Source organism: Phalacrocorax aristotelis, chromosome 8 (assembly GCF_949628215.1).
Source record: "Phalacrocorax aristotelis chromosome 8, bGulAri2.1, whole genome shotgun sequence".
In the NCBI taxonomy this organism is placed as follows: domain Eukaryota; kingdom Metazoa; phylum Chordata; class Aves; order Suliformes; family Phalacrocoracidae; genus Phalacrocorax; species Phalacrocorax aristotelis.
Window position 1 is genome coordinate 18,422,153 of NC_134283.1, and position 22,002 is coordinate 18,444,154.

Below are 22,002 nucleotides of genomic sequence, written 5' to 3' on the forward strand. Positions count from 1 at the left end.
CCCATTAAGCATATCCAATGTATTTATATTGTTCTTGTTTCTTCAATTATGGTTAATTTTATGGGTAGTATAATCATTAAGAAATGTAAATCTGTGTCTGAACTTTCCTTTTAAACACATCCGGCAGTTTTATACTCTGCATTTAGTTCTCTGCTTAAAGAACAATTTTCACCTTCCTTGTAGGAGCTTAATAAATTGTCTCTACCACAGCGAGGCAGCAGAATTCAGCTGTCATTGCCCAGCACCTAATAGGTTTATCGTGTATGTACAAGAAATGAAAGTAATCCCTACACTGTACCATGTTTTCCAGATTTTTTGCTTTCTTTCTATTACTTTCAGAAAGGCCTGCACAAATAGGGGTGAATGAAAGTGGCAAAACTGTGTCAGATGCACAGAGTTAATGAGAAGAGTAGAGCAACATCTCTGAGCTTGAGTAGCGCAGTCCCTGGAGTGAACCAAGTCTTTTAAACTGTAGCTGTATATAATGTGTTTTCATTACTAATCTATGGCTTTTTGCCAATGATGTATTAATCATTGAAGATAGCAATATTTTGATAGCTTGCTTTATAGTTGAATGTGTATAAAGCATTTCCTTTTGAATATATTTTATCTAAGTTTTATATAAGCATTTTATGTTTTATTTCTTTTTAAAATGACAAATTGCATAGGTTGGGAACAGGAAATACATGTTTGAGATTAGTTTGTAACACATTTACTGATTATATTTGTTATAATTTTTTATTTCTCCTTTTTTCATTTGCCTTGTTTTTCTTTTCAAAATACAGCTCTATAGTAAGGGAAAGACAAATTTCTGGACTTCTAAGAACTGGGAAAATGTGCTAGAGTGTCTGCTTTACTGTTTTCATCATTATTCTTTGTATCTCTTTTGCCTCACTGATGCTTTCTTAAGTCTCTCTCAACCTTTGTCGCTTGTCAAATAATTAGGCTGTCCAATTCTTTGTGTATGCTTCCTCTTCAAGCGAAGTGCTTGCTGTTGTAACAATTATTATAATTTAAGAATATAATTTTTCTTGAGATAATTGCACACTCATTAAATGACTGCAATCATTGTCTTTAAAATGTGCCAAAACAGAAGCATTTTTGTAAAAAGTAGTTAGCAGATGGTAAGCATAGGAAGGAAGCTTCTGGCTAGCTCAACTTAAAGCAGTAATCCTCCAGATATCAGGGCGAGACTCGTTGACAAAAATAAGTGAAATATATGTTATTTTTTAAATTATATTGCAGGATAAATTATATTGCAAATAATTATTTGCAAGCAGATGTCTTGCTAACGCTGAAGAACTATAAAGCAAATCAGTAATGTGAGAGTACTGATATAATTGTGCAGGCTTTGTGTCTGGAAGAAGTGGTACCTAGTTACAGACAAAACAGAAAACAAAACCCACCTTAAATTGTCTTCTAAAGACAGCAACCCATATGATAGACTGTTAAAGCTGTAGTTCAGTATACGCCTGAAGTATAAAGCGAAAAGCAATTTATGGAAAAAAGCTATTCTTCCACTTCGTATTGTGTTCGTACAACTATTTGTGCTGTGAACTGAACTGGGAAACTCCTTCAGGTGCAGAAAAACTTCTCACTTTTTTGGGGGGTGTTTTTCAGGAATAAGTTCCTGATTTAGTTCTCCTCTTAGTTGTACAGAATTGTGTACCACAGAAACAGTGGTGGGGAGGGAGGAAGGGGTGGGAAGCATCATTTTCTGCAGTGAAGGCAAAATAATTGTACATGGAGCCACAGCCTCAAATACAGAGGGTGCGAGTGAGCTCATTGTGGGACCATCCATTGGCACTGGTAGCCACTAGCCTGTTTTGTTTAACGCTATTATCTAAAGTCTGAATTTCTGAGTGGTTTCAAACATTCCGTTGCCTCTAAATCTTCTAGAACAGCACTTCATCTTGAGATATTTTGTAGAAGATCAATACTTTACAGTGTTAGTGAAGCATTATTGCTGAAAGAGAAGCAGAACTTGTAAAGATGTTAACCAGTAGTACAGTTTTTGAAGGCAAAGAATCTGAAATACATTTGGAATTCATGTGGCTTTTGTCCAGGTGTCCATGTGCTTTGTGCACTCAGGTTTTACAACTTCTTTCAGCTGTTGCATTAATTCTAAATATATAGAGAGATCAAAATAATTTCCAGCAGTTGGCCCACCTAGCAGCCTACTACATTTGGAGAGGTGTTGTTTTCTTTGTTCATTATCAGGTTAAAAAATTGCACAAGGTCTTTGTTACATGGATTTCCGAGATGGTGTCTATCTTCAGGTGTTGAGTGGATTGAATTTTGGAATTCTTAAGGCTAATAAATACAAGTGAGTGGATTTCTAGGATGATGAGACTGAGAATTCCTATGTTGATTTGAGTAAGTTTGATAAATGAATCTAGGAATGTAGCTTTAGGCTAGGAGCAGTTGACAAGTCTTATGTTTCTGAAAGCTGTGTAATTTGTAGTCAGGATTGATTTTTTTTTTTTTATTTCATAAATGTGGCAGGTTTTCTTTTGTGTGGGTTATTTGGCTTGTGTTTGCACTTACTTGGGTTTTTTGCTCCCATGATGTCTTACTGTGAAGGCTAGCATTTTAATGTATATCTTAGGAAAATGTTCCCATCTTTTCAGAGGTTGGTCTGTATTTGAAAGTAATTTCAGTGTTAGTAGTGTATTGTCTATGTGCACATAAAGCTATTCAGTAGCATATTGAATTGCAAACCAGAGCTAGTTTCATAGATTGATAGGAAGGCCTCTTTTAAGATATTAACGACTTCACAATCTAGTTTTAGTTTCTATGTTGGAAAGAAAAGAACAGTTGGCCTTAGTGTTAAAGATGACTGCAAATATTTTGGTTCTGAGCACTTTTTTGTTATAGTTTGAAACATTGTTTCAGAAAGAGACTTCTGACTGATAGGTTTTAAAAATAATTTTAAAAATAATCTTAAAAGTAATCTTAATTGTTTCACTGTACCATCTTTTTTACTGAATACCACACATACATAGGAGGAGAGTTCTTTAATAGTATTTTGAGCAAAGAATATAGCTAGAAGAGCATAGCTATTGTGCTTTTGCTATGGGCAACCTGCTATGGCATCCAGTACGTGTTTTTATACTTCAGAAGGATAAGAAGTAGCGCTAGAAGATTCAGTACATTTGGTTTGTTTTTCTTCACTAAATCTTTGTAGCAGCTGCTCATGAGGCCCAGGTATGGCTCAGCTTGATGTGTGAATTTTGCTGCAGCAGGAACTTCAGTTCTCGCAAGTCTTAAAAGCAGCAACTAGCTGCTACAGAACGTAAGTTGTCACAGGGAAGGCAGGTAAACTAATTTAAGGGACATGAGCAAAAAAATCAGACATGTCTTACTGTCTTTGAGTTCAGTAAGAACAACTTTTTAAAAAGATGAATTTACTTTGTGTCGTAGCTCCTATTTATATCATCCCATGGAGGATTCTGACCTGTAATCAGGCAGTATTATGAAATCTGACCAACTCCAGATACTACACAAGAGGCATGTTTTATGGTGCCAGCCCGGTGTGCTTTTTGGCTTAATATAGTTAATTGCAAATGTGTACAGGCTTTAACTGATTTCAGGAGATTTTCAGAAATGGTGACCCAACCTTGCTTTTTGCGGACTGAGATGTGAAGGTGCTCATGCTCATGGCTGTGCCTGGGGATGTCCCTGGCAGGACACTGCCGTCTCTAACCAGGCTGTCATTTTGCTGTATGTTGACAGCAGTTTAACTCCATGAAAATTGATAAGAATCTCGTCTTGAGCTTTACACTGGGTCTAGACCTGCCTCTTCTGCTAACAGCCCAACTCGGTTGAGATTAGGAACATAAGCATAGCAGTAATTTTTTGAGATCTGTCTTGCAACTTTTTCTATTTCATCTGTACCAGAAGTTCATGCTCCCTGCTGTTTTGTTTAGTTTTGCTTTTTATAATGGTTATCCCTGTGAAATTCTTAGATGCTATGTTCTTTCTCTAGAAATTTTTTAGGAGACTTCTGGGGAAAAATGGTTTGGGTTTTTCTTTGCTTTGGGTTTTTTTTTCCATTGCCTGAAATTGGATCCTGTTGGTCCACAGTAGTATCTTCTAACATTCTAAACATAATTGCTTCTAGTGAATAAAACTGTTGTAAATTGATATCTTACATGCTAGCCTTTCTGAATATGCAATCTGTTTTGATTTAAAGATAGTTCATGATCAATATTTCCCTATTCCTACAGAATCAACTAATATTTTTTTTTTCACGTCTGTCATCTTTCATAATACTTAATTGTTCTGCCATGAAGGAGCAGTGAAAATGCATACTTTTTTTTTAATAAAAAAATTTAAAAAGGAGGTTGCCAATATTATAGAATCATTCCCTGGTACTGACAGTGATGAGTTGCAGCATGTTGTTCCAGGAGCCTTCATACTCCGAATAAGCTGCTTCGCTTAACTTGTAAATGAATTTTATTTTACCATTGAACTCAATGTACTGCAGAATTTGGGGAGAGTTTAGTAAATTATGCTATTAAAACATGTTGTAGAACAGAAATCTGTGTTTTGTTTAATCTGTGGTTGTTTCTCTGACCTAGCCCAGCTTTCCCTTCTGTAGGTAATTGTGGAAGTGAGGTGTGAGACAAAAGGTGGGCAGGTTCATGCTAGTTCTGCATAGTTCTTGCCTACTTGCCCTTCGCTTTCATCGCTTCAGTAAGTTAAATGACTCCTTTAAGTAGGAGAAGAGTAAAAAAAATAGACATGTATAGTTCTGCAGTTGACAACCCTTCATGACTGTAGTGATTTCTGACTCTGGGAAAACAAACAAACAGAGGTTTGGAGGGGGAGAGAGTAAGGAAATAGTGGCAGTAGTAAACTTCATGAGGATGAAAGGGTTTTTGTTTCAAATTATAAAAATGTTTTCTTACAAGGCCACTCCCATGAGAGGTGTAGAAGGAACACTTGAACTGAAATTAAGTTTTGACAGGAACCAGCTACTGCTAAGGTCCCGTGGCTCTTTCTCGCTAAGTAGGAGTTGTATGCCTTGCTGGTTTCTTAGTGCGCTTGGGGATAGGCATGCTGAAGCTCATCTTAGGTGTTTGGATAAAGTGAATCAAAAGCTGCTTCTGTGTTGTTCTTTTTGGAGGTAGTTTGGGTGGGTTTTTGTCTCCTGGTCTTCCTCACTGGTTGATAATGAAAAACACGAGAAAATTACTCTCTTGATGGTACACAAAAGTGGTCGCCATTTAGAACATTAGTAGGTAGGTAGCAATATGGGGAAATGGAAGGAGAAAAAGCTCTTTTTTTCCATTTAATTTGGAGTTTTTTGTATTTTTTTTTTTCTGCTCTGCACACTTTTGCAGCCAATTCTTTGGTTTACACTAAAATCAGCATTTTTAAGGATTTCATAATCTCGTATAAATAATAATTTTTGTCTAAGGTAAACAATTAAGCCTACTAGAAAAGAAAACAGTAGCTAAAACTTGAATACTTTTAAAGTAATATGTAAGTTTACTGCAGACTGTAAATCCGAATAGTGCCTATGTTATTTCAATTATTGGGTGTGTAGTGAAGAGATTGGATAAAAGCTGTCTCGGCACATTCCACTTCATGCCCTCTACTTGGTACGGCATGTATAAGTTACTCAAATGTTCTTTTTCCCTTACAAATAAATCAAAATTTCAGCTGCTATTTACAATTAAAAGTTTTGTTCAACTTCTAAAAGAAAACCTTTATTTAGAATCTTCTCTCTGTATCTACTGTGTTGAAACAATTGTCCTGTATCTTGATATTTCCCAGTGAGTTCAAACCTCAGTTTACAGTGGCAGGTGAAAAAGCCACACCCTTGCTTTCACCAGTTTTCAGGTTTTCCTCTGTGTGAAATACTTGCTAGTAATGTGGAAGGAATGTAGCTTTTAAAATTTTGATTTATTTAGATTGAGTTGTTGCACCTCTTTCTACCTCCTTCCCCCTTTCTAATTTTTAATGTGAGGTAATTTCATACATGCAAATGGTAGGTATGGTATGTTTTCAACTGCATATGTTTCTAATGGTCAAACACAACTGTATCTTCAGTTTTCACAGTATTTCACAGTATGCATGGAAGTTTGTATTTATTTTGGTATCAGGTCATTGACATAGATGTTATTACTTTGCTGTCTGGATGACAATAGCACTTGGACACTTTGGGACAGTATTGGCATTCCATTGTACATGCAGGTCAGATATGTTTCTTTCATAGCTGGTATGCCTTAAAGTTGGATTATTGAACTCCTAGCCTGCATCTGCTTGATAGTTTCAGTGGATAATATTTGTGTACTAAGCTGAAGTTAGCAACAGAGTTCCAGTGGATTAGTGTGAGTTTGAGAGTTGCAATGATAAAATACGTATTTTAAGAAAACAGCAAGAAAAGTTGCTGTGAGAAGGGAAACTTTAAAAGTTCGATGTATTCTATGTGCAACATCTTTCTTTTGCCTTATTTTGTGGATAGAGTATATTTCATTTCAGGTATTTTTTCACCTCTTCTATTACAGATTTGGATTCATAATTCTTAGCACTCTGATTACAGAATTCCAATGTTCTATATTTCCAAGCAAATACAAGCTCAGATTTCATTTGGCCCCTTGTTTTGATTTTTTTATCATGCTTTCAGTTTTGGAAAAGTGCTAACACTTAACTTCCTATTGTGCCTCATGAGGCCTTAAAGTGAGCTGCTGTATTATTATAGATCTTGTTCCTTTCCAGACAGGCAGTTTCTGAAAGAATCTTTCCCATTAGGGGTTAGCTACTTTTGTGTCAGTAAAAAGGATTACATTTCAGAAGCTTTACTTGGGCCATCATATTGTGCAAGACTTGTTTCTGCATTTAACCCTGAGTGTGTGAATTGTCTTAGTGACTTCAGACAACCCATGTAAATTTGTCTTTCTTTATAAACAGGAGCTTTAGAATATCACAAGAAAAGAAAGTGTAGAAAGTAAGCAACAGTGTCTGAAATTGATGGTTAGAAATATAAAATATTACAGCAGTCTGTTCTTCTGTTTTGTTTTTATTATGAATGGAGAATTGAAACAGGCTTGAGTAATCTGAATAGAAGTACAGTAAGTGCAATCTTTTCAGGGTATATTGTCCTAAATTTTAAATTTCCTACATTAAACTTTTTGGAAAAGGGAAGAGTGCTGAACCCTGCATTTCTGGGAATGCACAATTTCCTCAAAACTTCAAAATTAATACACTTCGTGCATTGAAAAGATCCTTTTCAATCATAATTTAACGCTAGAGAATCATAATTAACATTAGAGAATCAATACTTCAGTAGAGGAACAACAGTTTAAATATTGTGATACATGGACAAGTATACGCTACAGCACTTGCCTTTCTGAAAGTATTTATTCAGCCATTTCTTCCATCTTTATAATGTAATAATTTGCCATGGGAGTTCTGTTAGTAGGTGCACATTTAAGAGGCTCAGGTGCACAGGTAGGAAGGGAAAAAACCAGAAGGCAATGTTAGATACTACTAAGCATGAATTGAAAACAAGAATAACAAAACAGGAGGTGTAAAAGACTGATATTTTGGTCACCTAGTCAAAATATCTTCTGAAGAAATATGGTTCCCTATAGCATTCCCACAGTTCTTTGGTTTTGGTGCATTTGAATGCCTTCAGAGAAGGGGAGTGAGGAGGTAGGTAACAGGAAGGCCATTTTGGCATTGCTTAGCAGAACTTCTGTTCAGGTTTTCTTTCGTCAGATGGGAATCTATATGGAAGTAGGGAGAAAAGAAAGAATGAGTAGATTATGCGGTGCCAAAGGGTTGGATTTAGGAGCTTGCGGTTACTATAATTGTAATGTCTTATGTGGACTCTCAGAGGTCCAAGGATTGAGCTCATGTTTCATTTCACTCACTAAGATCTCTCTTCTCTACCTGTTTGCCTCACATAAGTGGTAGGGACATCTCTTGAGATTTCTGTTCTTCTAATTTGACTAAATTTGATCAATGTGTTAGAAATTACTAGGAGCTTGAAAGTATAAATGCACAAACTTGTGTTGCATGGTTCAATAGCCTTTTTTAAAGCAAGCTGCATAAAAATGAAACAACCGTCACTTGTAGTTTAATGTGCATATATAACTGTAACCTGAGAGCTGAAAAACAACCTAGCTGAATATTTTAAAGCTAAATCTTTCTTGTAAGTCTTTAGTTGAATGTATCACTATCAAGGACTGGCTTTGTAATAAAGGACAGAAGTGTTCCTTGTTCTGAAGGACAGCTTTTCCGTCACTTAGGGGATTGGGGGTGCATTTAGTGCAGCTTACTGTTTCGTTTTAGGTCAGGCACCGTGGGCAGGAGGCCAGTCAGGTGAAGGTACTAATAACATGTTTCTTTGGGACAGCCAGTGAGGTTTGATGAAGTTGTGAACAAACTTGGCTCTTGGTTTAGATTGGAGGAGCATTAGGAAAAAGTCCACGGGTGTCTGGAATTCTTTTTGCTACTTTACCGTTTAGAGCTCTGTAGACAGTGGAAGAGTAATGACATGATTCACAATACTGATGTTGGCATTTGTCTGCCCTCTTTATTCATACCACTGCTACATCTGCTTTTTAAAAATTCAGCAGATAGTAGCAGGAGGACTAGAAAATCACGACCACAGTAAGCTTATACTTGTTACATTTTGTGTTATATTTTCAAAATACCTGATGTTTGCACACTGGAAAGATGGAGTACTGAATTGTTCTGTTACAGAATACCTAATTTTTTATGTGTGTATTAATTTTTTTTGCTGGTGCTTGTTCTTGTGGTTTTGTAATAATAAAATATTCTGGACAAACTGGAGAGCTGGGCAATCACCAACTGTATGAAGTTTAACAAGGGCAAGTGCCAGATTTTGCACCTGGGACACAGCAGCCCTGGGGAAGAGAAGGCTGGGGAATGAGAGGCTGGAGAGCAGCTCTGCGGGAGAGGGACCTGGGGGTTCTGGTTGAGAGCAAGTTGAACATGAGCCAGCTGTGTGCCCTGGCAGCCAAGAGGGCCAACCATGTCCTGGGGTGCATCAAGCACTGCATTGCAGCTGGTCAAGGCTCTGCACTGGTGTGGCCTCACTTCGAGTGCTGTGTGCCGGTTTGGGTGCCACAGTACATTAAGGATATAAAGCTACCAGAGAGTGTCCAGAGAAGGGCCATGAAGATAGTGACAGGTTTAGAGGAGAAACCGTATGAGGAGTAGCTAAAGTCCCTTGGTTTGTTCAGCCTGGACAAGAGGAGACTGAGGGCAGACCTCATCGTGGTTTTACAGATTCCTCACAAGGGGAGGAGGAGGGGCAGGCGCTGATCTCTTCACTCTGATGACCAATGGACAGGACCCAGAGGAATGGCAGGAAGATGTGCCAAGGGAGGTTTAGGTTGGATATTACAAAAAGGTTGTTCACCCAGCGGGTGCTGGAGCACTGGAACAGGCTCCCCAGGGAGGCAGTCACGGCACCGAGCCTGATGGTATTCAAGAAGCACTTGGACAATGCCCTCAGAGACATGGTGTGAATTCAGGGTTGTCTTCTGCAGGGACAGGAGTTGGACTTGATGGTCCTTGCGGGTCCCTTCCAACTCAGTACATTCTATGATTTGTATAGTGTGTCCTTTTTGACAAAGCCTCAAAAAATAACCCCAGGAAAATGTCTGAAACAAGGGCTTACCCTGGGGAGAGGGAGAACAAAGCCCAAGTTTACTCCAGCCAAAAGTAATTTAGGGATTTTTCTGTCGTGTGCTTCTATTTTGTGAGGTGCTTTCGTTTTCCCTTTATCCATCTTAAAGTTAGGAAACAAAGTATTGTATCTTCTTATTGTATTATATTTTTTTGAAGGGAGATAACGAGTTTAATAAGCTTTCTTCCTTTTTGAAATCGGAGAGGCATTTTAAAAAAAAGAGTTGTTTCAGTAGTTTGGTCAGAAGAAAAGCTTAGATCTTTAAGTACAGTAAAAATTATTTTTAGCATCCCTCACTGCACTTTACATTTAATATCTGTTCAGGAAGTCCCCTTACTTTGGATTTAAAATATAATGCAAAAATAAACTGAATTTAATCTTGTGAGGTAATGCAAGGTTTCCTATCAAAAGAACAAAGTTAACAGCTTATTCTGATTTTCTCCAGTATTACTCAGCAGGTTCTTGAAGCACCACTTCCTGGTGAGAGAGATTACTTTAACCGACATTGTTCACTGACGAAAGGCTAGAAATTAGTGCAGTTTCAGTTAATATTACATTTTTGTGGGGTATAAAAGGTCATTAAAAAAACGTTGGAGAGCTGTTCTCTTCTGCTGCTTTGCAGCATTCCACTTCCCATGGTGATAGAAGCTATCTGGCTTTACCTGTTAAATAAAAGTTTTCCTATTGTAAAAACAGAGGTATGTTCCCGAAGAACCTAACTTTTACCTGCACCTTCTAAGAATGTCTTTGATGATGTGAGATTTCAGTGGATCTATGTATTTGTAGGGCTTTATCTGGGGGTTTTGAACTCGACAACTACTCTTTTCAAATCAGAAAGATCTGTGTTATTTTCTTGCCCATAAGTATTTGGCCAAGTATCTTACAGCTTGATTTCCAGGTGCCTGCTCAGGACTTGTTTCAAACAGTGAACTGAAACCTGACTTTCCTTTTATGGAGTATTGAATTAAGTCAACTTCTTTTGTGTGTGTGTGTATTTTAGGAGTCAAATAAATTTGAAAAATGTCAGGTAAAGTGGGTCAAGAGTGCAAGAAAAACACTAGTGGAGCTTTTTTACTAAAAGATTTTAACCTTAGGCTTCAGAAAATCTGTAGAGGTAGAGGTATGGCATGACTGAAGTTGATCTGAGCCTAGTAGTTCAAATCTATTGTGCATCGACAGTGCCAGCTGACTTGGATATGAACTTTACATTGTTTTCATATATCAGAGCCCACAGTTTTCTCATATTAAGTATAGCAGTACTTCTAGTGGGGACCCCACCCCATGGGTGGAACAAAAGATACATGCTGCATCTGGCTTACATCAATGCAAGTACTTAGTGTTACTAGTTCTCATGTGAAAAACAGCACCTGAGAAACTTCGCTGAAGCAGTAGGTTTTATTAGTATTGTATGCCATTTTCCAAATAGCTGTGTTCATCAGTACAGACTAGAACTGAAGAGAAGTGGGTACATGGTGGGTACTGAACACCAAGGCACTGAAAACTGACACAAGTCCGATGCTGTAGCCTGGCAGAACAAGCAGGATGAAGTTCTCTATTTCTTTCTTTTCCTGGCAATTTAATATGCTTCATTACATATAACCTCTTTAAGAATTACAGTGAAAGTCTCACAAGGTTCTTATACCACTACTAAATATTAAGGAAAAAATAATCCAACTATATTAGGCACTGAGCCCAAAAAAACTGTCTTCAAACAAAATCTCCCAAATGGAAGCTAAAATGTGTTGTAGACTCAGTCTCTAATATCCATTGCTGCCTTTGCAGCATGCCCAGGTTAACAGCATCTGGTTACATTGGACAGTGGCTTGATTTTATCCCAATGAATGATATGGTATATCAGAGATTTACTGGTTAAGAAGCTGCTACTAATCACAACTACGGTATCTTAGCTATCGACATGGTGAAGCATGATTAGTGATATGTGTTACTGGGTTTTGTAGCATTTAGGTAAGAAACAATGCCCTATATAGAGAATGCATGACCTGTGAAGCAGGTGCTTGTTTTGTCTTAGAAACATGACTAGCTTAATGTTGCTGACCTTTACAGAAATGTTTTCATTTCCGTGTAAATCTAAAATTTGGTCATAAGCTTGGTGTTAAATGCCTTGTGAGGTACAAAACCCAGTAACCAAATTTACATTCTGAAGTGACTATTACACAGATGAAAACTGTTGCCCAGCTATGTTGCTGTAGTTGTTAGCCATTAATTTATCAACATTACAGGTAACAAATATGGAAGGTGGAAAATATAGGGGTTTTTTTCCCCCTGTATCTTTTTCCTTTTTTTTAATCTGTATGTAACATGTCTGTTTTAATTTGGGTTAGGTTTCATATATGTATGCCTGGAGATTCTGTATCCCTTAAACACTGAGACATTCATTAGCGATGATAATAAGAAAAAGAACAAAGAGTATGATGAGCATATTGAAAGAACCACAGTTTGGAACCACACAGATCGTGTGGGGCAACTGTTGAACAAGAAAAAAAAAAGGCAACACGCTGAAGGGAAGGAAAAAGTAAAAAAGGCACTCCTGGAAAAAAGAAAGCCTGTTGCATGTTTAGGTCATCTTCCTATCAGTTGTGCAGAAGTAGCCCGATTAACCATGGAAATCTTATTTCAGTATATCTAAAGAAAACAGCTTCTTTTGCTGGGATTGCCATTCAACAAAGGAGAGTCCTTGCTGCATGCATGTGGGGTGACACACATCCATACTGTGAGGATTCTTCTACAGATTGACTCTCAAGGGTATGAGCTCATATCTTTTCTTTAACAGATACACTCTTTGACTATAAACCGCCATTAAAAAAAAATCACTAAAAGAGTTACTTAGGCAGACTATTCTAGAGGAAGAATGTTCGGAGTACTAGAATGGAATTCGGAAGTCACTGAGTTGAGTTCATGCATTTTATTTTTTCAAAGTGGCATTCCTACATAAAATTTTATAATTCAAATGATGGACATTCCTTTAAGATTTTTCACTGTAGCAGCTTAAAAGCAACTGCAGTTTTCAAATTTTGATGTGATTATAATGTGAAAAAATGAGAAGCTAATTGGGACCAAAAAACCTGAACTACTGATTATCGTTAGTTATGTGATTCACTTGTTAGTATTATGGTCATGATATTGGTACTATTGTGGTGAGTTGACATGCACAAAAGGATTTGTTGTTTAGTAATAAACATGGACAAAGATGGATGTGGTAATGCATGAAGATCAGGTTTCCAGGTGGCTAATTTTAGCTGCTTTCAGTGCAGTTGATGTCAAGGTCATCCTGATTTTTCCTAAGGACCTGGTAGACTAGCAAGAAATTGATAGGCTCTCAGGGTGTATGATACTTAGTATGAGCATCTTCCTGCAGTGTATGCTACTACCAGGGGAAGTAGAAGAATCATCCAAGGCATTGCAAATGTAAACTGTAGCTTTCTGTTGTTAGACTAGGGTCATAATTTAGTTCTTAGTGGTGGCTAGTGTTGAGGTGAGTAGAACCACAAGTGAAAAGCATTATTATGAAAAAAAAGTGCTTTATATAATTAAATCAGGAATGTGTGGGTCATTAGAATTCCAGGGAGAGGCATTACCAGTCCTTGGAGTATATCAAGAATGGATGCAACTTCAAGGGATATTTAAAGATTCTCTGTGCGCACAAAGAATTGAAGGTAGTACTCCTCTGCCATGAATGGCCATACCTACTGTAAGAAAGGTGTTCTTACAGTTGAAGCAGTCTTTCATTTATGGAACAGATCAGGCAGGATTTGGGAGGGTTTTCTGGGATACAAAAGTTTTTTCTATGTTAAACTTACTTTCTTCATGGGTCATCCTTTGTAGTGATATGCAAGAGGATATGAAGAAACTATCAGTTGTTCTGGAGCATATTAAAATGGGTTTAAACCTTCAAGGGGAAAAACCTAATGTCTGTAAGCATTGAGGACAGTGATTTGTTCTTGCTGGCGGAAGTACTGGTACACCAGTGAAGACCTTCAGATGCATGCCCTATGGCCACAACAAAATGTTGGAGAAATGCCTGTCTATGAAAAGCCTACTCAGTAGAGTACTGCTAGCTGTTGGGAAGACTGCTGTCATGATGCTGTCTCTCGATACTGTCTGGTAACTTGATTGATTTTACATTAATTTAATTAAGATAACGTTCAGATGTTCAGTGTACCTTTTACTCCTGCAAGACAGCGTGTCAGGTTCTTTCAAATGCTGCCAAAGAGTAGATGCTCCCCTGGCTGCTGTGAATCAGGGCATATGTGGAGAAGTCTACAGCTGTTGTTTTATCTGTTCCACCCTTAGTATTTCTTTAGGGCTAGCTCTTCTGTGTGAACAGCAGTAGGGCAGCAGCAGTAGCATGGAATTGATGTGATTCCTGCCAATTTCCCTGCTGCCCACAGGATTGCGGGGAGCAGTGAGGAACTGACAGGAGGCTTGTTCATTGCACTCGGCTGTGGCTTGGCAAAGCTATTAGCAGCAGCAGATACCCTGGAGCTCTCTCTGTGCAGGCTCAAGACAACATTGCATTGGCTTACATTCAGTTATATTTGGATGATTGTCTTTGCAACCATGAAAAGAAAAAACATATTTTTCCAAATAAAATTTTCAGTTTTTAGATACGTGGCTGCCTCAGGGTCTTTGTTTCCATCTTGTATTCGTTTCTCAGTTAAGCATTTATTTCTTAATACTGATACATGGAATAGGTTTGTAAGCTATTGGCAAAAGGATATGCTCCTTTAGGATGTTTGATCTGCGTGCCTTCTCAGTAAGGGGGATGGGTATTTTTGGCTTGGCAAAACGCTTTGTCCTTTTTGTTGTAGATGCTATGTAGCTTTTGAAATTGTTTTTGGTGTGCATGATGACTTACAACTGTTAACTATTTATAGCCACACATTTTTTTGGAAGCATGCAATGATTATCAGAATAAAAGACCTCTGCTGAATTAGATTTTTGCTGCTTTAGTCACTAAGTACACACAGATATCCTCTTCTGTGTAGTGTGAGCATGTTTGGGGTTCTTCTAATCTCAAAACACTTGCGTTGCTTTCCAGTTTTGGTTTTGGTGACAATGGTGACTTCCTTGACAAAGGTTTCATTACAGCTTTATTTAGCTTAGAATGGCTGGCCTGGTGCCTTCCTGCATCTTCATGAATGTCATTTCCATATGGTTAGGAATATCATAGCAAAATTCTAAAAAAAAGTTCTCAGTTTTCTAACAGATAGCTTACTGTTTGTGCAGTGCAGGAGACATAACTTAGAAACAGATGCGATAGTACAGAGCAAGAAGCAGAGGGTCAGCCTGAGGAATTAAACCATACAGTAGCCTCATCCAGCATACTCACAATTCTACAGTAAGAAAGTAGTAAAAGCTGTTGAGGAATAACTTGAAGCAGCTTTGAGCTCTGAGGAAATGTAGCTTAAGAAACTTTGTTTTAAAAGTTGTACTGTATCTAGGAAGATTATTATGAAAGAATTATGAAAGCCACCATTTCTATATTGCCCATTTAATTATTAGGCATTCTTTCTTTGTTTGTGGCCCAGGAATTTTCAAGAACATACCAATTTCATTTAAAAATCCTCTAACCATACTGGCTTTAGTAGCATTTGGCTTCAAGCTGAAATTATACCAAGAGTACATTAGGAATATTTTATTATTTAGCTGATCTCAAAATGCAAAATAGTACATTTTTACTAAGTTATGAAATAACCCTAAAAGATAAATCACTGCAGTTTGCTATAGATACTGTAACTATAATGTAGAAACATCTTGGTTAGAGTTCTGAAAAGTAAAATAAAAATTTAATAATTGTCCTTGTGATTAAGCTGCATATTTACAGATATATCTTGAATTTAAGTGATATGGTTGAGAAAAGAATCAATTTAATGTATTGGTACCTTAGTATTATTAGTCTTTTCAATGGACAATGAACTTCATTTTGAAATGAACGTTACATAGTAGTGAAATCCTGATTAAGTGTAAGGCCTAATCTTAACGATCTCAAAATCCCTGCAGTATTTTCAATTTTCTATGGAAAAGCACATATGTATCACAAAATAAAAGTATAAATCTAATTAAGCAAAAAGGAAATCAAATTATCTTTTTTAATTTTTAATGGGCTTCTGAGAAGGAAGGGTATTACTAGAATAGAGCAATACTGTCAAAAGCTTTTTTCTTTGGGGTGTGTTTTTTTAATCTTTAAAAAAACATATTTTAAAAATTGTCTCATCTTTTAAAATAGCACTTTAAACCAACCTTGGAATGAAGAGGAGTTTACCATGTAGCTGTGTCCCACATAATCGAGTTGATTTTCACCGCAAAACGTCCCGCAGGTCTGGGCAGGGAGTAGAGAGAGAAAATTAAGGAGTTCTTCCATTTTCTGTAGGAAGCAGAGAGCTCTGTAAGCAAATGCTTATACAATCGCTGTTGCTAGCTTATGGTAATGAATTCAGTGTTGTTGTTTGTTGTTTGTTTGTTTTTTTTTTTTAAAAAAAACACCAGCCAAGAAGTATATTGGAGAGCAAAATACCTTTGAGGCCACAGACTCCTTTGCCCCCCTCCCGTGCTGTCCCCCAGCCCCCTTCCGATGAGAGAAACGGAACCGCAAAGTTGCCATGAATTGGAGTCTAAGACAGAAAACCGCCTAGTTCCCATGCTTTTCCAAGCAAGCGAAGAAACCTGGCCGGCAATACTGCAGGAGGGGGAAAAGCAAGAGTTAATGCCCGTACCACACGTAGGGAAGAGCAGTCCGTTGGGGGTTAAACTGCAGAGTCTAATGGAATAATAACGGGTAGCACCATCTGCTGGCCTACTTCCGCAGAAGGAGTCAGTATTTTTAACGACATCTCTAATATTCATGCTGATGCATTTTGATGCTTTGTGCATTCATTTCTTTCTGTGCTTTGTTGGAATCTGGCTATCTGCTTACAGCTGTTGTAGAAACCCGGCTCTGGCGGGGAGGCAGGCAGCCCTGCCATACCTGGGCTGGAGGAGCAGTGGATGTCCACTTGCCAAGGGAGGAATATGTTGATAAATCGCAATGTGTGTTTGTGGAGGGTTGTACATATCGTGGCCACAGCTCGCTAAATAGGCCATTTAGCAATCTTCTTTCAATGCTTTTCTCTTGAGCACTGCCTGGGGTGCTGAAAAAGCAGAGGGCAAGCCTTTGTCTGACGCCAAAAATGTCTTCAGTGAAGAGGCCAAGAGGAAGGGTAAGTGAAAGCCTGAATGAGTGGGAGGAGGAGGGGTTCTTTGGGCTAAAAGGCTAATGGGATTGAATAACCTTCCTTATTACTGGCTGCTGCGGGAGCCGGGCTGCATCGCCATCTTGAGCTTGTTGCTGTTCTCGAGCCTTGGTTATTTGTTAAGCCTGTAGGCCTTAAGGTGGCATTTTAGAGAGTGATCCTGAACCCTGCCTCCTTGCCGGTGCTGCAGCGCTGCTGCTGAGCCTTTAATGAGGCACCTATAGAAAATGTATCCAGTGAAGTGCACTGGATTTGGCCAGAAAATGTGTTTGGAAATTCCTGGTGGCTTTTCTTCGTGCTGTAGGCAGAGGCGCATTTACGGGTGAGAATGTAACATAACTGTTATCTGCTGGATTTTTGTCTGTTTGAATAGGAAATTCTTTCCATTCCTAAAGGGGAAGGGGGGAGGGGAGGAAAGCAAAAACATGTCTTCTAGCCTGTTTGAAGGGAGGCTGATAATCTGAATATTGAATTATTAGTGTAAACGATTCTGCGTCTATGAAATGGTGATTAAAACCCTGAAAATGAAAACCAGTTACACTAAGTAAGGCACTGACCTTATGTTGATCTAAATAAGAGAGATACTGCTTTCTGATCTTTTGATGAATATCGAGCTGTGTAAATTTAGGTTTGGTTTTATCTTTTGTCTGTTTTTTAATCTGGATTTTGTTCAAGCATCTGTTCTGTTTAGCACTGAGTTAGTCTTGTAGATCTTTCGTCTGCTTTAAGGTATCTGTGGTCCTGGTATCTTCCCGAAGGTTAAATACTGTGATGCTGTTACCTTTGGGAGTTCTTTGCTTTTTCAGATTTTATGAGAACATTTACTGGAGATGTTGGAGGTGTGTGTCAAATGTATGAGAATGCTTGAAAGGTTAAGTGTCTAACTACAGAAGTGGAAATAAGGCTGAGAGAATTTTAGAAAGATATCTTCTACTGATATTCAGTACGTGGATTGGTTGTGTAAAACCCACAATTGATGTAGTTATTCTGAAACCCACGCCATTCCATGGTATAAAGAGAATTTGTTCTTGTGTCTGCACAAGTCCTGCCAGTTTAATTTTTTTTTAAATGCATATCCGGATCAAAGCCATTTGCACATTTTCTTTCAAGAATTTTTTGTATTCTTAAAGTAAGGTGATTTTATTTACTACTTTTCTCGTGCTACAGCCTCCTTCCTCCAAGAAGACTGATGGTTCAGGATCATATACTAAGTTGCAGAATACCCAGGTGAGAGCAATGTCTGAAAAGAAGCAGAAGAAAAAAGCAGACTCAGAAAGTAAACAAGAGAAGGCAAATCGCATAATATCTGAAGCGATTGCAAAAGCAAAAGAGAGAGGAGAGAGAAACATTCCACGAGTAATGAGTCCTGAAAACTTCCCCAGTGCGTCAGCCGAAGGAAAAGAAGAAAAGAAGGGTAGAAAAGTTAAATCCAAACCAAAGGACAAGGAGAGCAAAAAACCAAAAACTGGTTCCTCGTCCAAAATTAAAGAGAAAACAAAAATTGGGTAAGTAGATTAAAATGTCATCTGTCTTCTCATCAGACTGTAAATCCTTGATTAAAATGAAAACTGCTTACTGATAATAAAATGTTCTCCTCTACTGCCTACAGAAAATTCTTCCTGATTAAGTCCATGTGTGGACTCTTTCATTCAGGAACAAGAATGCTCGGTTTCTCTTCAGATAATATCGTTGTAGGACTGTCCTTTTGAAAGGAGTTATTTTAAATTCATATCCTAAACTATTCTATACTTACTTTGAAGCATAGACAAGACCAAAGTATCTTTCATCTAGTGTTGTAATCAGTTCTGACTCCAAATTAAGTTTATGTGATATTATAAATGCTGTCTTTGTCAATTTTGGTATGTGTCTTGCAGAGTGCATGATAAAGTGCATAGGAAGAAACTGGAAGCTTAATGAACTTGTTAGCAAGTGAATGTTCTTGTAGATATCACGTGTATCAGAAGTAAAGTGCATATTGGCATATTTGTGTTCAAAGCCCTTTGTAGTCTTCAGTCATACTAGTTTAATCTGTTCTCTTAAAGATTTTGCGGACTCAGCTGGGTCAAGCTGGGTGGATACCTTGGGGTAAGGAGCTTTCGAAAGATGTTACATGTTAGAATACTCCAAGGCATTCAGTAGGTGGCATGTCTTCTGACTCTTAGAGCTAACCAAATTCTCCTGTGTACTTTTAAAGGGAACTGTAATTTCTGATGTTAAATATGTCAGTCAGGAAGTGAAATGGAAATCTTAGCTACAATCTGATTTTTTTAAATTATTTTTTAAAATCCATGCTCTTTCTGCGGTAACAGTTAGCAGTCAGATCCTGTTAAAGAGCAGTAAAGAGAGTCTTCTAGAGCCACATATTACAGATTTTACAGAACTCCTGTGTATTTTGAAGGAGAGCAGTAAATCAAATGCTTTGAGGCATCCGCATACTTCATTTTTGTATCTAAACAGCTTCATGTGTTATGTTGTGTTAGCACTGTTTTTTTATTTATATAAATATATAAAATATTAACTGTTTAGCAAAGAATATACTACAGTGGTTTTGAAGAGCAGTAGTTGCAATAAGGCCTTGATTTTACCAGACTTTGTTTGCTATGCAAACGTAATTATTGGTCCTATCTACGAAGAATATTTACTGCAGAATGGCTATACTTTTGCTTTCAAAGGTGATTTTAAAAATTGTGTGATTAATAAAATTTGGGTTTTTTAGAGAAGAACAAAACTAAATTCAATAACTAATAAAGGTTCTAGAAGGCTAAACAACTCTTATAAAGGTATATTCCTATCTTACATTCTTAAGAAAATATCTCCTAAGGTATTTTAAACACATCCTGGAAATTATTGGTATGTCAGAATAGGATTGGGGTGTTAAATGTGTGGGTTGTTACACTGTTTTTTTCATTTAGCTTAAAATAAAGTAAACTCTGACTGAATCTTGGGAGAAAATTTTACCATGCTAAAATAATACCTTTAGAAGACGAGTGCTTTTTTGGGCAAGAAGGGGGAGGGAGGACCTCAATTCTATGAAAAGTTTTTGTTTTGTCTTGGAAATAAAGGAGAAGAACCATTTAAAAAAGGCAAAGTTGTATATAATGTTGCTTGCCATTTAAGCAGGAAAGAAAACCTGGAGACAGGAAAAAGTCCCCTCATGATTGAGAAGATAAATAAACAATTTCCAACTGTTACAAAGTGTTATCAACTGTAGTTCTTCCACAAGCAATAAAATCACGAGTGGAACCTTACAACCAATAAAGATCTACACAACAAAGATCTACAGTAAAAAAAGAATGCTAAGTATACATTTTTAACTAGTGGAACACTTGTTTCCGAGCATCTGGCTTTGCTTTTTAGAAGTTCTGCTGTGATATGTCCATCCAGATGAGTATCTTTCTTTTCATTCAGTGTTTTCTAAAGCAAACATACTTAACTTGCAGTAACTGATAAATATGCTGATTCAGTTTGAATTCAGAGCGCCAGACGGGAGCAGGAGGTAGTGTGGAGTTTTGTGTGCTTGAGAACATCTGAAGTCAGACTTGTGCAGGTGACTTCTGTTTGATTTGCAAGCTAGTATAGAGCTGAAAGAGCAGAAACTACTAACAAATACATTGATTGGGTTTTGGTCTGAGGTTGTTTTGTTTTGTCTTTTTTTTTTTTTTTGAGAAGTGTTTGGAGAATGGTTTTAATCTGATCTTTCACATCTCTGCTAGCCTCAAACATAGCCTATGCAATATGGGCACAAGTGTACCTTCTCTAGTCTAGCACTCAAACAGCAAACTCTTATTTAGATTGTGATCCTAAACTTTTCTGGGATCTTACAGGAGTCCTGTTTGTGTAGCATATCCCATGTAGCATGTCCTGTATTGCTCCTGAGGAGGATTTGTGGAGGTACACAGTTGTCCTGCTGTGAAAATTAGATACTCTGCCTTGCTGATCTGGCAGAGCTGGAACACTAGCTGCTTGCTGAACAGACCTTGGTAAGATTGCCTGGTGGTCATCAGTTAAAGTGTGCTTTTGAATGTAATGCAATACAGCTTTTACTGAAATTGAGTAGCCCTCATCTAGGATCAAGTTTTAAATACTGTGTCTTAATTTAGGGAATTTAGGGGGCAGGATGAATTTTAAACAGTGGGTTTTTTCTTTCTTGCTAATTAAACATCGTTGGGATGTCTTTGAGGGCTTCATGTTAACCAGTTACATTTTTCTTAAGTGATTCCTATGAGATATACATGTACAGAAAAAAATATACAGCATGATTCTTTTCAATTTATCATTGCTGGTATTAATCACTAGCAGTTACTTTCTAGGCAGGCTGTAGTTTCTTTCTAAAGGTGAGGATTAAGGTTTTTAATCCTCTGACATGTTGAAGTCATAGAAATAATGCCTGTTAATTTCAGTCAAATAGTTAAGAACTGGATTCAGTAATTAGTAAAGTTTTTGTGCCATAAGCATTGAAGACAAATGACTAAATTCTTTCATTACCAGCAACATTGTAAGTATATGACAGAAATTATTAGAAGAACACACACATAATACATTTAGTGTTACCGAATTAAGTAACCAGTTTGCTTTATGCATTGATTGCTGCTAAAGTTAATTCTTTAAAATTACCTTCCTTTGCAATTTTTGTGAATACTACAGAACCACTTTCCATATCCTGGCTATTTATCAAGGTGCGTTGATATTTAGGAGTCTATTTAAACCCTTAATGTTTTTGCATAGAACTTATTTCCATTTTTAAACTTTTTCTAACTGATTATAATTCTAGCTCTTCCATTTAAGGTGATGCATATTTAAACTAAAAGATCTACTTTGTTATTACTTGATATGAAGGATAGAAGAATTATGAATTTGTGAACATTCTGTTGTTCAAAATGTAGATTGGCATTTAGGTTTAATAGCTTTCAATGTATTCCCACCTACGCAAACATTAAATTAAATATCGTGGCCCTGATGAAAAGCAGCAGCTCTGCATTGGTAATGTAGAGGACAATATCAGTAGACTACATTTAGGATGTTTTTTTATCACTGCATAGTTGAAATAAATAAATCCCCTAAATCCTAAGAATTTGGTTT

General features: G+C 37.3%; 1 protein-coding gene and 1 long non-coding RNA gene across 9 annotated transcripts in view; one reads left to right on the top strand and one right to left on the bottom strand.

Moving 5' to 3' along the window:
• CHD9 (chromodomain helicase DNA binding protein 9) overlaps nucleotides 1-22,002 on the top strand; it is a 97,714-nt gene that overhangs the window by 24,310 nt on the left and 51,402 nt on the right. For 5 of the 8 annotated variants that reach the window (XM_075101599.1, XM_075101597.1, XM_075101601.1 and 2 more), the window contains one exon: nucleotides 18,091-18,428. In XM_075101599.1, coding sequence (XP_074957700.1) covers nucleotides 18,091-18,428 — 338 coding nt within the window. Of the gene's footprint in view, nucleotides 1-15,931; nucleotides 16,891-17,064; nucleotides 17,246-17,444; nucleotides 17,468-18,090; nucleotides 18,429-22,002 lie in introns of those variants that run through there. The other 3 variants (XM_075101602.1, XM_075101603.1, XM_075101604.1) reach the window with 3 other exon arrangements.
• LOC142061070 (uncharacterized) lies at nucleotides 7,353-16,058 on the bottom strand. The gene is made up of 2 exons (XR_012662049.1): nucleotides 15,935-16,058; nucleotides 7,353-7,739 (listed from the first exon to the last, which is right to left on the bottom strand). It is a non-coding gene; the product is annotated as an uncharacterized LOC142061070 (long non-coding RNA).